Consider the following 14954-nt stretch of genomic DNA (forward strand, 5'->3'; position numbering starts at 1 on the left):
GATTTAAACAGAAATCGGACGTAATTGGTCTATTACAGTGGGTGTCAAACTCATTATTGTCGCGGGACACATAACAGTTTTGGTATCCCTAGGAGGGTCGTTAGGACTGTGAATCCGTATGACCGCATTCTTATTAACATCTATACACACAACAAATTGATGGATGGTTTGTTTTGAAATCACAAGCCAGTAAATAGTTTAACTATTTCTCTATTTTAAAGGGGGGCTTGGTAATAAATGCTTGCAATATTTTATATGCAGTGTAAAAAGTGAAGTCAATTTGAAAGAAACACCACAAGTCCACACACATGATTTGCCTTCGCGGGCCACATAAAATGATGTGGCGGGCCGGATCTGGCCGGAGTTTGACAACTGTGGTAATAGATGAATGTCCCTACTAAAAGCCATCAGGCACTTGGAAGTAACGACCCAATTAAATGGCTAGTTGCGGAGTATGACTGCCAGCACATCTATGTCATTGACATACCAGGGTTTTGTTTCTTAATTTTTATAACCTTTTTTTAAAGATAAGTTACAATGAACATAATACACATTCTGACAAAATTAGGTGTATTTACTTTGTTTGATTTAATTGGAGAGAAAAAATAAAAATAAATCATTTGGTGTGTAACATTAACCAATCTGAACTTCGAGCCTTTTGACAAAAGTAGATCTACATTCTAGTTTTGTTTTTTTTTCAGTCTCACCACATCCCACAGACAAGATACACATTGCTACATGCCAATGTAAAATCATCACAGTCAACAATCCTCCTGTGTGTCCTACCTTACACATATTTGACAACATGAAAAGCTATTAACTGATTATCTTTGGAATCAATCAATGTTTGTAGCACTTTTCAAATAAAGTATGCAAACCAAACTGCTTAATTATCATATAAACATTGTTGCTTGTTGTTCAATATAAGGAGCGTCTATTCTTCACTTCACTATGTTTTACTTAAGTAAAACATAGCCGTTTTGTGCAAATGGAATCTGCGATTTAAGATAAGAAGGCCTTTTCAAACCCTGTCCGTTTTAACTTTTGTCATGATTAATGAAGAGAAATGTAGAAGGAATTTAAGGACAGTTTTACGAACTAGACAAGATGTCATTTCTCTGTTTGACAGTTTGCTTTGAAAGCCTTTTCACAACACTGCATTAGAGACGCAAATGTGTTCAAAGGAATATGACGTCATGGCCCAAATGTTGCCCCTGTGCTTCTGTCAGGGAATGACCCACCAGTCACAAGAAATGGTAGCAGTTAAAATTCTCATATCTGTTCATGACTCCAGAAGTCCGGATTTTGCCTTCTCCAAGCAAGTGTTAGCAAACCTCAGCCTGGCTTTTTAATGCATCTATGTGAGCAGTGGGGTCCTCCTGAGTGTCCTACGAGCTGAAAGGACATCTTAATTGTCCGTGGTGTGTAGACCTATACAGTATATGATAGATATGTCTATGCAGCGTCCTCGTCATTCGCCCCTCGAGCCATGAGGTGTTCCCATAGTTTTACGTGAATTAGAAACGATGAAAAGAAAAAAAGGAGAAAATATTTTTTTTTGTCCATACATACAAAGCAAGAGAAAATACAAAAGTATGAAAAGCGGATGCGTTTGGTTGATCCCGCCAAAGAATATGACCGTAATATGAATCAAAGAGGGCAAAAAGCCATGAGGACAGCAATTAAAAGGTAAACGACCATCATTTTTATTATTTACTCTATTCTTTGTTGTTTTACATTATGCACAACTCTCATTTATTGTGCAATAATCTAACTGTAACATGTATTTGTTGCATCGATGCAATTTTTCGATGAAATCAAGATATCTCAGTTTTTATGTCTCTGCGTCGATAAAGTTCTTAAGTTAGTTTTTTCTTTCGTTTTTTCTCCTTGCTTTTGAGTTTTTAAAACGTGATTTGCTGCCGAATGACGTCGAGAAGGTGGGGGGGGCAAAATGGTCTCCCAAGTGGGCGGGTCTCAATGACGTCACGTACTAAACGGAAATATTTTCCCTGACCGCTTCTAGTTTTCTGTAGCCAAGTGTGGCATCTCTTGTTTCTCTTCGGTTTACTTTTACAGCAACTTTGGCTTAGCATTATATTGGGCTGGGGCGCTTGACTAACATCTGCTCTGCGAGACTGCCACGTTTGGGTGAACTTCTGTCGCTTTTAATGCTAACCGGTTAGCTAACACCGACTGTCACGCTTTCGAGCAAAGTGTTAAATTGTCCTCGTGATCCTGTTAAGCCCACCTGTATAATTTGTTGGCGATAATTCGCTCGTACTCCTTCCTCTCTTGGTTACTGTCGAGTGACATTTTTAACGTGGCTCGCTAGGCTAAGAAATAACCACTCTGCAACCTGGGATGTAATGAACTGTCTGTTTTCCGGGCGGTCGATATATTCTGTGGTTGTGAAGGTAACGGCTGCTATGGTGTCTACGATACGTGTGCCTAGTAAGTACAATAAACCACACCTTTCAGAAAAGGGAGTTGACAAACTCCATCTGACGTCGGCGTATAAGTTTTGTTTTCGAGGCCTTCGGCTGACTTGTGTGATTTCCCTCAAGCTCTTGGCTGACGGCGACACACCTGGCCCAGCATGAAGTCCGCGGCGTCCAGAATATCATTCTCTATGGGGTTCGTGGTGGGATTCTTCATGTTCTACCTGTTTCTACGGCAAGTGGGCATCGACAAGAATCTCTCTGTGCAGCCGATCCAAAAATTGGTTGAACACCACGACCATAATCACCATGAAGAGGAGGAGGAAGAAGAAGACAGCAGGTGGAAGAAAGAGAGGTCTGCCCTCTTCAATCTCAAACACCCTCATCATCCAGGTAAATGTGCCTTTTCACATCAACAGTAAGCAGAGGTAGGTAGAGTAGCCAAAAATTGTCCTTAAGGAAGAGCACTGTTAGTTTGGGGTGTGGGGACTTCCTCGGTCAAGACATTGAACCCTAAATGGCCTACAGGTTGCCGATGTTCGCAATTGCCTTACTTGGTGAAACAAAATAAATTGAAAGTTATATTGTGTCAGAGTCTCTGATGAATGAAAACAAATAGATTGTGCAAGCAATAATAGATACAAAAAAAGCGGAAGATAGCTCAATGAAGTAAATTGCATTAAAACTACTCTCACAAATCCAATTTATCCAAAAAGTTACTCAATTTTAAGGGAGTAAATGTAGTTTGTTACTACTCACCTCTAACGGTAACCTTAAGATGCGTATGTGGACTTATTCCAAAAGGCACGTTGCCGAGTTATTATTTCTCACTTATATTGCGGTATTTGTACATTGTCACATTCACAACCACAAGGGTGGATTATAACATTTGTTACCAACCTGCAAAACCTGCTCAGTGTTTCCCAACTTAATATTTAACCAAGGCACACGCAATACAGTGGTACCATTTAATTTAGGATCCTAATTCATTCCGTGACCCAGCTCATAGGGTTGAACAGTATATCGGTGATACGGATCAACACAATCCCAGATTAACTTGGACAAATTAGGTCTAAGTATCTACTTCATCGTATCCGCAGAGTCATCCATGCTTCATAGCGCTACATCTAAGTTTGTTTTATTGTTTAAGTGTCCAGGTTCTCAGGGTTAGGGCTTATGTGTCTGGCCTGTCCACAGTCTCGGACAGGCCCAGCTAGCCTTCCTGAAGTCAAAATGAAATGTCAGGTGTACAATGCTATTCTCCTCATGTATTGACTATGTTCGCACTCTTTCAAAATATAGAAAAAAATTCTGGACGTGAAGACATTTTTTTGAGGGGCGGGGAGTGAATGTTCATTTGCAGAGTGATTGGAGATTTATGTCAATTTGTGTAGACACGTCATTTTAACCGCGTTTACGTGAAGACATTTGATGGGCCATGGAAGCTGCTGCTTCAGCGAGACTGAGATGCTGTGCTGCAGCCCCTCTGCGTTCGCCCCACGGGTGTTGTATTTGCGGGGGAGTCTCTCATGTGGCATTGCTCTTATTACACATTTCGGAACTGCGCCAGCAATGCGCGGCGAGGTCCAACTTCGAAATAAAAGCCTAACAAATAATGTTGTACATCAGGGGTGTCCATACTTGTGAGGGCGAAAAGTAGCAGCTGAATCCCATCTCCACATTCAGAACCAAAACGAGAGCAATCTGTAGTAAACTGATCATACTTAAGGATCATATTAATGTGATATTTGAATAATATAATAAAATGTAATATATGATAATATAATATAATGGATGATAATCGGACCATCACACTAAGCAGAAAGTGGAGTAAACATTTTTTTTTTTGGTGAGTCATCTTGATTTTCCACAATGTTATGAAGAGAGGTTTTCTTCCTATTTTAGCTGTACATTTGTGTCTTTGCATATCTAGAAAAGTGTATTATTATTCCTAGTGGTAGTAGTAGTAGTAGTAGTATATTTCCATTAGTCGTAGTTGTTTTAGTCGTCTAGTCTTCCACTTTTTCGACACCAACACTTCTAACGCTGCCCACTCCCACACCCCTTTTTGTTTTTTAGCATTGCGGGCCATGTGAAGAGTTATTTTTAGTATGCCATGGACCACCAAAAAATGAACAACAGCCTACAAATGGCCCCCAGGCCCTATTTTGGACACCACTGCTGTACGTGTACGTCAAAGCCTTTATTAAGCTTTCATTTTGAAGTTGGACCTTGTAACAACTGCAGACTGGCCTGACCACAGTCACGCTGGCAGCTGAGCTACAATATGCTCGGTACACCAATGCACAGTGGCGTGATCGAATTGTAATGAAGAAGAAAAAAAAACGTCAAAAAAATCTTGTCATTAAAAGGTTTAAGCTTCTTTTCTTCAGACAGTTGGTTTTAAAGAGAGTACGAGAAACATTTCTTGCCTTGCTGATAGTTTTAGCTCCAGCCAGAGCCGTCACCGCTTCCTTGTGTGACGAAGCTGTCGGCAAGGTAAAAGATTTTTCTTTTTACTTGAAAAAGCATTTGTCTGAAGAAAAGTCTCTGATTTTATACACGGTAGTGTATGTAACGTTTTGGTTTCAACTGTAGTTGGCTTTATTGTATCACATAGGGGACACGTGATGGTCTTTGGTTCTTTTTTTCAGATGAGGATAGCAGAATGGCGGATGACCTGTATAAAAACGTGCGTGTTCTTTGCTGGGTGATGACTACACCGACCAACCTGTACACGAAGGCTCACCATGTGAAATATACGTGGAGTCGGCACTGCAACATTATCGTCTTTGTGAGCTCTAAAAGCGATCCCGACTTCCCGGCTGTGGGTATGGACACAACAGAGGGCCGTGACCAGCTTTACTGGAAAACCATCCGAGCCTTACATTACGTCCACAAGCATTACATCAATGACGCCGACTGGTTCCTCAAAGCAGATGACGACACGTATGTCATAGTGGACAACCTTCGGTGGGTTCTTGCCAACCACACCAAGGACGAGGCCATTTATTACGGTCGAAGATTCAAGCCCTACATCAAGCAGGGCTACATGAGCGGCGGTGCGGGCTACGTGCTGAGCAAAGAGGCTCTGCGACGATTTGTACAAGGATTTGAGAACAAAGTGTGCACTCACACCAGCTCAGTGGAGGACCTTGCATTGGGCCAGTGCCTGGAGAAAGTTGGGGTGCAGGCAGGAGACTCCAGAGACACTTTCCAACGGGAGACTTTTCACCCCTTCATCCCTGAGCAGCACCTCACGGCCGAGTTCCCGAAGAGCTTCTGGTATTGGAGCTACTGCTACTACCCCATCTCAATGGCAAGTAAAGGATTTTTTTCTTCTCTTGCATAATTTCTTGACGAGAGTCACCTGAGAACTGTCATTGATTGGACATCAAATGTGTCCAATCCAACGTCTTACAGTTAGAATGCTCTAAATCAGAGTTTTCCAACTTTTAGTGAGCGAAAGCGCATGTTTGTTTCACTCAGCTCCTTGAACAGGAGAGCTGTTTTCAGACAGGTGCTAGATTCACTTTGACTTTATTTGCACATTAATACCATCAGTGTGCTGTCATCAAATCCAATGAACACCAAGTACAAATGAAAACAAGGTCTGTTCTGTTGTGTTCCGATGCTCCTCTTTCCAAAGTTGCAGAAAGAACTTGATTCTTCCTTTTGTATTGACTTCTCAGTCCAATGGGGTTTATGCCAGGCTCAGGTCAGGAGTGCGGCCTCAAAAAAAAAAAAAAAAAAAAAAAAAATCCAGTGCAAGCACTTCTGGGTCACAGTGTCGCTATAATGTTAGTCTTACATTTTTGTAAACATTTTATCTGCTCGTCAATCCAACGGCACGCTTTTCCCTGATGGAAAATGAAACAATTCAAAGCACTCTTGTTTAAGCATCAATGCCTGCCTGTCTTTTTCTTTTTTTAAATGCGATTGGCCGGCAACTAGTTCGGGGTGTCCCCCGCCTACTGCCCGATGGCAGCTGGGTTAGGCTCCAGAAACGCCCGCAACCCTCATGAGGACAAAGCACTACGTATATAGATGGATGGATAAATGTGTGCCTTTGTATGAGGCTTCTGTTGTATTAGCCTGTGTGAACAGTAGGCAAACACGGAAAGCCTGATAATGTACAGTAAAAATGAAGCCAATGAGAATTTTAGAGCTTCCGAATGGTCAACACAAATAGTTGCTTCATTTTATATTATTTTATTCATTCATTCATTCATTATCCATACCGCTTATCCTCACAAGGGTCGCGGGCGTGCTGGAGCCTATCCCAGCTGTCTTTGGGCAGTAGGCGGGGGACACCCTGAATTGGTTGCCAGCCAATCGCAGGGCACACAGAGACAAACATCCGCACTCACAATCACACCTAGGGGCAATTTAGAGAGTCCAATCAACTTACCATGCATGTTTTTGGAATGTGGGAGGAAACCGGAGTACCCGGAGGAAACCCACGCAGGCACGGGGAGAACATGCAAACTCCACACAGGGTGGCCGGAGCCGGGATCGAACCCACGACCTCTGAACTGTGAGGCGGACGTGCTAACCAGTCGACCACCGTGCCGCCCATATTATTTTATATTATCTTATATTATATTATATTATACAGTGTTGCTAACCTTCCCCTAACTAGCTCAGAATGTTTTGTGCGCAAAACCACAGAGATGACAGGCCAGGCTGCTGGCTTCCTCCCTGCCCTTAAAGCGGAAGTCAACCCAAGCATATTTTTTTCAAGAATATGTTCCCAGCAGGCCCACTAGTTGAAACACAGCATTCTGATTAATATTGTGTTTGTGAAATATGAGTTAAGCAACAAAATCCACCCGTTTTTAGCCATCTCTGGGGGTGGCCATTTTGTCTTCTGTCGACTGAAAATGACACCACAACTGCTTACAACGACCACTCACGGCTGACCTGTTCTCTGAATCTGAGCCGTGATCGGTTGTTGTGAGCAGTTGTGATGTCATTTTCAGTCGACAGAAGACAAAATGGCCGCCCCCAGAGATGGCTGAAAACAAGCGGATTAACACTTACTGCACAAACGCAATATTTATCAGAATGCCCTGTTTCAACTAGTGGGCTTTCATAAGACATATTCTTGAAAAAAATATGTTTGCGTTGACTTCCACTTTACGTAGTATTACCTTTATTGGCCCTGTCGTCTGAGCCAAACTAGTATTGCGTTAACAAGCAACTATAACAAAAAGAACATTTAGAGAGTATTTACAAAACGTAAGGGTACAAATAGTGCCATAGTACTGAACAATGTACTGTCAAAAAGGGATGTGCAAAATTGGCAAGCATTTGCAAAATGCCACTATTGAATTTTGAGTCAACAGTTTAGGGAGTTAAGTGGCTGACCTAACAGGCTTGCTGCTTGAAGTCACCACTAAAAGATGAAAAGAAGAAAATATATATATATATTTTGCGAAAAAAAGAATAATTTGGCTCTAGCTATAGCTAAATTAGCTAGGCATTAGCTGATGAGTCCACATTGAAATCAAGTATTGGTATGGATTAATGGCCTTGTAAATAATCCCGCCATTTTGTGTAGAGATAAATGGACTGGAAGAGCCCGATTGGGATCGGTCCTTAAATTAAATAATGTAAATGTAATGGCTCCAGCAACCATGATTTGTCCAAGTAGCTTAATCAAGCTGATTGATTGATTAGCCGTGGTAATTAACTGGTAAGAATACGAGCGGATGTTGTGGGTCTATTTGCACTGTCAGTTGCGTAACCACACTATTATTTATAATTGTTCCTCCGCAGGGTCCAAACTGCTGCTCGGATCTGTCTGTGTCCTTCCACTATGTGCACGACAGCAACATGTATTTGTTGGAGTACTATGCCTATCACCTGCGTGCCTTTGGCTACAAATACCGTTACCAGCCCCCCACCCCGCTCGGCTACACCTACAAGCGGTCAAACTCCAAGGATGCCACTGCTGTTGACGTTGCTGACAAAGAGAACAAAAATGATTCCCAGGAAAAGAAACAAAAAGAAGGTGTAAATAGTGAAAAGAGACCAGACGAATACCAGCCTTCGGATGTCAAACAACAGTAGGATCGCGTGGGTGTGAAAAACGATTACCGGTAATGAAGAATCTGTTGGCTCATATTTTAATGACACATGGGGAAAATAACCTTAAATGTGAGACTAATCTTAAAGATCAGCCTCACCATCAACATTTTTCTAGTTTGTCAAGTTATTTCAGTGCAGACGAAATCTGCTGCATTCTTTTTTGAAATTTGAAAAAAATGACCTTTTCTATCCATGTATACCAGCTGGAGTTGTGCCATTGTTCAAAACATTACTTAAGATGGCAAACTCAGTCATCCTTACATTTGTTATCGTCACTGCTACACTCCTTGAACTAACCAAACAACAGCAAGTGAATGACCAGCCCTTGTTCAAACACTTCATTATGACTTTTACTCCATTCGGCTCTCAAAGAGTTCTGCTTAGGGGATGGGCCTTTGGATGCATTTTCTTGAGCAAAGAATCGCAAAGCTAAAGTTTCACATTCAAACATACAGAGCGGAAGTGTGGCAAATGAAACAGATGACTGATTTTTGAATATGGAAGCTGGACAGTCCCAACAGCAGAAAATGGAAGCTTATCCAGCTTCCAAGCCCTTTCCACCGCACTGTGGTGTACGTTGAAATCAGGGGTCACCAACATGTTGCCCGCAGGTACCACGTAGCACCCAGGAGTGATTAACGCCCGGTCCTGTTTTAAAAATAGCTGACCAATGGTGGGATTTGTTGTAGAAGTGATCATTTCAAAACACAAATAGTGTTGCATATTAATGTTCATCCATTTCCGGCATTGTGAAGTCGTTTATCGTTGGTATAAGGAACGGAAGTGTCTTCACTTAGCTTATCATTCATTGTTAATATTTTAAAAGCTACGGTATTTAGACCAACTTATCATTTCAGAAGTGTGTATCAAACTGGTGCCTTGTTGGCATTACCCAAAAAGTAGCTTTCAGTTTCAAAAGGATTGGCGACCCCAAATTTATACTGTTGTGACAGATAGATGTTTTCTAATTGAGTCTTGGCTCATACCAAACTTCATCTCTCTTTAGCATTCACATTGTTGGAAGTACGTATTCTATTTTTTATTTATTTTATTTTTTTTAAACAGCCGTTTTAGATAACAAATTATCCAGCAAAACTAGTGCATCAAGCAGTAACGGAAGATCCGAGATTTAATTGCCATTTGCGCCGAACTGAATTTTGCCACAGTTTTGAGGGCATCCTCAGAGCCACATGAGATAGTAGCATCAAATAATTTCGTTGAACACAACAGGCAGCATACATGAGTGTGGAGCACAATCCTTCACTACCTTTCCAGTATTCCTTTAAACTCTGTTCAGTTCATTTCAGTCTACCCTGTTCCAAAAGGAAATTTGTCCTGCAGAAAGGGTAAAAGACTACTAGGACGCTTTAAAAAAAAAAAAAAAAAAAAAAAAAAGATAAAATGTTCAGTACATTTCAAACGGTTAAGAAAAAGTACATTATACAGACACATTTCTAACGATCAAATATCGACGACCGGTAATTGATGAACAGTATTATAAGAGCCCCAGTTGCACTATGCTTGCTGAGTTCTGTCAAACCTTCTTCCAGTCCACACAATCATGGACAACATCTGAAGGTTTGTTTGTCTGAGCAGATGAAGAAAACGGAACGTTCTCGGTCGACTGCACACTTTCCGGATGTTGATCCGTCCCCGGAGGTTAAACAAAGCTTTCCATTGGTGCGTTCTTCCAAAGAAAGGAGGCCTCAACTAAACCAGCTATGTCAAACGCTTTGGCTTGCACAACCTGTGGAAAAAGGACTAACTTGGACTAAGCACGCGTCACATTTCCGTTGATTCTCCCGCAGTGGTTTGTTGTTAATTTGCGCTGTGACGTCATATCGAGGGGTATGGTGAATGGACTCAAGCCTTCCAATGTTGAGCACGGCCTTTGCATGCCGGTGCTCGACTTCACTTTGTGAGCATTTCAATAAAGACGACATGTTTTTTCTGCAATGTTATGGATATTTCGAGTAATGTGGTTGACACTTACTGTTTTTTTCTTTGTAGCTTGTGCAATTTCAAGTCAAACCGAAGATGCTCATTCTTAAATATTGTGGCGTGGCAGATACTGTTTTTTAAAAATGAAATGTTATAATGCGTCACGTATTTTTCCAAAAGAACCCCTTGAATGTATTCTAGCCACTAACTTAGCTACTTTTCTCACTGAAATTGAACATGTGTGGTTAACTATTCAAATGCCTTTAGCAGCTGTACCCATACAGCTTCATTTTGTCCAAAAACACACAAATTATTCACTTTAGATTTCTGTGCGTGGCGTGGACAGAGCATAACCATTTTTTTGGTCATGGTGGTTTTCAAGAGTCTTAGAGGTGTTCTGTGTTCATTTTACGCAGAAACGTTTGTAAAGTTCATTTTTGCGAAAGCAAACTCAACACTGATAAGAACATGAACAGCCAGACCATCTGAACAATTAGAGGCAGCGATTAGAGGGTGTTTATTTACATGTACGACTGCAAGTGTGCAGCTTGTCATCAGCAGTTTGTATTTTCCTCATCAGCGTCCTATGTAATCGTAATCTATATAATTTGTCTATCGCTTATCAAATTGTATTAAGTACCTGCACCTTCCCTAGCCAGTTCTTTACAGATACAAGCATTTCAGATTATGTTACCATCAAAATTAATTTGGTTTTCGTGACAATCCGCTCCTGATAACATTAAAATAGCTCTTAAGGGAAAGGTGTACAGTACTGTAATTATGTTTGCTGTGTATTTATGATAGTATTGATTTTTGGAATTGAGTATTTTTTTAAGGTGAGTGTGTGGTCAGGCTATTTGCAGCGACTGGTACTTTAATCACTATAAATAAAGTGTATTTGACTGTACATATTTTATGACTGTTTTCTTTGATTGCAAATACAAAAAAAAAGTAAGATCATGTGCATTGACATTGAAGGTTGCACAAACACACCTATACAGTAGGTGTGTGCGTGTATATATAGATGTGTATGTATATGTATACATAATGTGTACTGCATATTGCTGGCGTCAGGCCAAAACCTCGTAAGTCACATTTTGGTGAATTTAAAATGTTTTCAAAAATCTATACTATTGGTCAGTCCACATGCGTGGGTGTTATTTTTACACATCATTGACCAATCTAAAGTGCTGAAAATGGCTTGCTCTCTTTCACGATACAATGCTAATAGTTGAACAAACTTTCCATTTTTGGGGTCTCCTGGAAAGTGACTACTGTATATGTGTGTGTATGTATAAAATATAGTGCATCCTCAAATTGATCACAATCCATTCAGAGATGCTGGTTGCGTTCAAGTTCAAAACACAATATCCACAGTACCCTTTGCCTTCATGGCCAATGTTTGAATTAACCAAAGTTAAGCTAAAGTCACCCAAATGGGGTGTTTGGAGAAGGTATTGACAATATTCTTGCTGACAAACCTACTTTCATTGAATGCGATTGGAACTGCAAAATTCTGACACCCGGCAATTAGTACTGAAGTCATTACGTTTCTTAACTTTCTTTTTTTTTCTGTTTTAGTTTTAATCAAAATATAATTAACGGTATTAGACATTGAGTGCATTGTTATTCACGGTCATTGGAAGACGGTGTAAAATAAGTACCGGTGGATCTTGGCAGTGACTCAAAAGCACAAATTATTGTACTTAAATATTTTAGGATCACAACATCTAATAGTGCTCATACAGGTTAACCCTCTCAGGCTCAAATTACGTTTTAGTAATAGTAGTAATTTTGAGTAAGTAAGCCAATTTGAGGACCTTCACCTCAGTTAGCCTCCATTTGCTTCACTTCCCTTTCGGACTGCGGGAGATAAATTAGCTAGCGGCACGAGGGGAGAGTGCTTTCAAGTATTTGGGTCAAAAACAAAACCTGGTGAGGGGATGAGAGGCAAGCAGGGCAGACAAACAAAACCGCCTTAGTAACACATGGACTTTTCCCCACGTGAATCAATATTCCAGGCCTCATCTCCCTTGTGAGCAATGGAGCCAAAGAGAAGAGCGAACTGAAAAGACAGATGAGGCCAAAGGAGGAGTCTATGGGATGTCCTGTAAAGGATGGGATTCTCATTGGTGGCTCGGGAAAGGTTTGCTTGGAATTTGAGGCAAACCCGTGGAGCGGACAAATAGAAGAATCCTACAGTCAGCAGTCTTCTCAGACTTACTCTAGTCTAACCGCGTGGACTCTGCTTCTATTATCTAAGGTAGGTAAACTCTAGCAATTGCAACAGAACTTGCTTAAACTTAGTAGGACTACTGGTAATTGCGTTATTTTCCTGCAACTATATTTGCACTATTTTTATTTTTTTTGTCTTTATAGGATATTCCCAATAACTTGGTCCCATATCTGCCGAGGCATATTTCAGAGGAAGTTGACTGTGTGTTTTGTTTCTTTACTTTAGTATCAGCGGAATGATGGCCTCCAAGTTGAAGTGGCTGATTGTGGCCCTGCTCTTGCTAAATGAACAAGCATTCTGCAAGGTGCAGCCTTCTCCGAGTGGCATTCTTGGAGCTCGAGTAACAGGCAAAATAAATCCCATAACACAGCCACAGTTTGGTCTACCTATTCCAGAAAAGCCTGATTCTGAATCAATGCTTAGACCTGCAGAAAAGAGCCTAAATTCAGCCAAACGCATGGTATCTATCCTCAAGGCAAAGCTACAAGGGAAGATTTCAAATCTCCACATTGAGAGGAATATAAGCTGTGGAGAGCTGCTGTCGGCCAGTGGTCTTGATGACCCTTTATCCTCCAGGTTCCCTCGGGGGCTTTTGGGTCTGTCTTTGGTGCCGGTTCTGGTGGTGGCTGGCTGCCCACAGGAGGCGCATACCCTTGTGGTCAAGCTGTATGGTCTGCTCGGGCTGGCCAACACCAACGAACTACTCCTTGAAGTGGAAGACCTGATCCAGAGGACAAAGTCACCATCTGAACATAAAACATCCACGGCGAGTGAGCAAGCAGAGCGCCACCTGGATGCTGTCATGTTCAACATTCAGCAGTTGGCCACGGTGGGAAAGGGTTTAGGACGAGCGAAGATGAGGCAAAACTGCGACAGTTGGACCCGGATTAACGGAACCGTGCTGCTTGGCGTAGTTGTCCAGGACACTAATGTTGTGCTGGAAGAGGCTATGGACACCTGTGAAAGGATGGGGGTCATGTGTGCTGGGGTCACAAGCGGTGGGCTCCCTGGACGATATCAGGTGGTGTTCAAGAAAGGCAGTCGCATCCTACCCTCTCAAGCCACTGACTGTTGGATTCATCAGTGTAGCGCAGAGCTTTCATCCACCAACGACTCTGTTCGACGGCTGCGACGTGGGCTCCAGAGGACATGCATCAACCGAAATGAGGAGCGCGTATACCAAGTGATGGAGTGGATCCCTGCAGTGAGCACCCTCTACAACTTGGGCACAGCTGTTTATTACGCATCGGTCAACTGCTCCGAAACGGCCAAAGAAAGAGCCGTGCTCACTGCCGTGGACCTCGGCACGGATGCCCTCATGGTTGCCACGGGCGGAACCGCCGGCGTGGCTGGTTACGCTCTCGGGGCCGGTCTCAAGACAGGCGTCAAGGCTGGGGTCAAGTATCTACTTGGCTCCTTGAAGCATGAAGACGATGTGTTGGTCAACCAATCCAGATGGGAGGAGGGTGTCTTTACTGTACCGTAATCTAAATGAGCCACAACAATCATCATCACTGTGATGTCCTCATTATTACATTCTCTTTTAATGTCGTCTTAACCTGATTTCCACTGTACAATGTTGTTTAGTACTCTTTATAGAACATTAACCTGCTTTCCACTGTACAATGTTTTTTTTTAGTACTCTTTATAGCAGGGGTAGAGAACTCCAGTTCCTCGAGAGCCATATCCTACCGAAACTGCTAAAACTAATGCAAACAATATTGCCATCTTGGTAAAGTTCAACAGCTGTAAAAAACTAAAAGTAAAAACAGGTTTTACAAGCTCCTCGCTCACGGTTCTCCAAGCCTGGTCTCTTTTTTCTTGTAGTGGTAGCTGGCCGTGTCCTATAGCTCGGGATGTCCACAAACCACAAAGATAATCTTTACCTTCATTTTGCGCTGTGTGTGAGGTAGTACTCCCCGATGTTGATTGGCTGCCGCAAGGCAAAGGGGGAAAAAGGTTAGTTTTAGCCGCTACGAATGGGCGGAATTTTGGTGCTTCGCTCCCCCTCCAAACTGCTTTTGGGGTACTAGATATCTGGCGACACGATCCCCAAACAAATGTTTTTGTCATCATTAAAAGTTAAGGTCAGTGTGGTAGTCAACCACGAGTATCCTGGTGCATATTTATTTATTATTTTTCTGTGCAATGGTTTATATGACACGAAATAATTTTTTCTATTTAATTATTCAACATTTGTTTAGAAATGCTAGTTAAACAAAAATAATTAGTAAAAATAAAAT

General features: G+C 41.7%; 2 protein-coding genes across 7 annotated transcripts; both read left to right on the top strand.

The window, feature by feature from the left end:
- Positions 1-1973: 1973 nt before the first annotated feature.
- On the top strand, positions 1974-12643 carry c1galt1lb (core 1 synthase, glycoprotein-N-acetylgalactosamine 3-beta-galactosyltransferase 1, like b). 6 transcript variants are annotated; one of them, XM_086041054.1, is made up of 5 exons: positions 1974-2454; positions 2568-2834; positions 5096-5760; positions 8223-8545; positions 12497-12643. In XM_086041054.1, exons 2-4 carry the CDS (start codon positions 2600-2602, stop codon positions 8514-8516), a joined length of 1194 nt encoding a protein of 397 aa, XP_085897180.1. In that variant the 5' UTR covers positions 1974-2454; positions 2568-2599; the 3' UTR covers positions 8517-8545; positions 12497-12643. The 6 variants fall into 6 exon arrangements, with proteins under 6 accessions (XP_085897180.1, XP_085897178.1, XP_085897184.1 ...); XM_086041058.1 differs by lacking the exon at positions 12497-12643 and having other exon boundaries at positions 2367-2454; positions 2568-2637; positions 2711-2834; positions 8223-11382; XM_086041052.1 differs by lacking the exon at positions 12497-12643 and having other exon boundaries at positions 1975-2454; positions 8223-11382.
- Positions 12594-14504, top strand: apof (apolipoprotein F). The gene is made up of 2 exons (XM_086041051.1): positions 12594-12738; positions 12937-14504. The coding sequence occupies exon 2, from the start codon at positions 12947-12949 to the stop codon at positions 14195-14197; it is 1251 nt and encodes a 416-aa protein (XP_085897177.1). The 5' UTR covers positions 12594-12738; positions 12937-12946; the 3' UTR covers positions 14198-14504.
- The last annotated feature ends 450 nt before the right edge of the window (positions 14505-14954 follow it).

Source organism: Filicampus tigris, chromosome 9 (assembly GCF_054856515.1).
Source record: "Filicampus tigris isolate MCC_2025a chromosome 9, RoL_Ftig_1.0, whole genome shotgun sequence".
Lineage (NCBI taxonomy): Eukaryota > Metazoa > Chordata > Actinopteri > Syngnathiformes > Syngnathidae > Filicampus > Filicampus tigris.

Excerpts from the sequence above, each read along its gene's own strand:
- apof (XM_086041051.1), top strand. The coding sequence starts at position 12,947 with ATGATGGCCTCCAAGTTGAAGTGGCTGATTGTGGCCCTGCTCTTGCTA.
- c1galt1lb (XM_086041054.1), top strand. The coding sequence starts at position 2,600 with ATGAAGTCCGCGGCGTCCAGAATATCATTCTCTATGGGGTTCGTGGTG. Across the intron at positions 2,835-5,095 it reads CAAACACCCTCATCATCCAG|ATGAGGATAGCAGAATGGCG; the intron begins GTAAATGTGCCT and ends TCTTTTTTTCAG. Across the intron at positions 5,761-8,222 it reads GCTACTACCCCATCTCAATG|GGTCCAAACTGCTGCTCGGA; the intron begins GCAAGTAAAGGA and ends GTTCCTCCGCAG.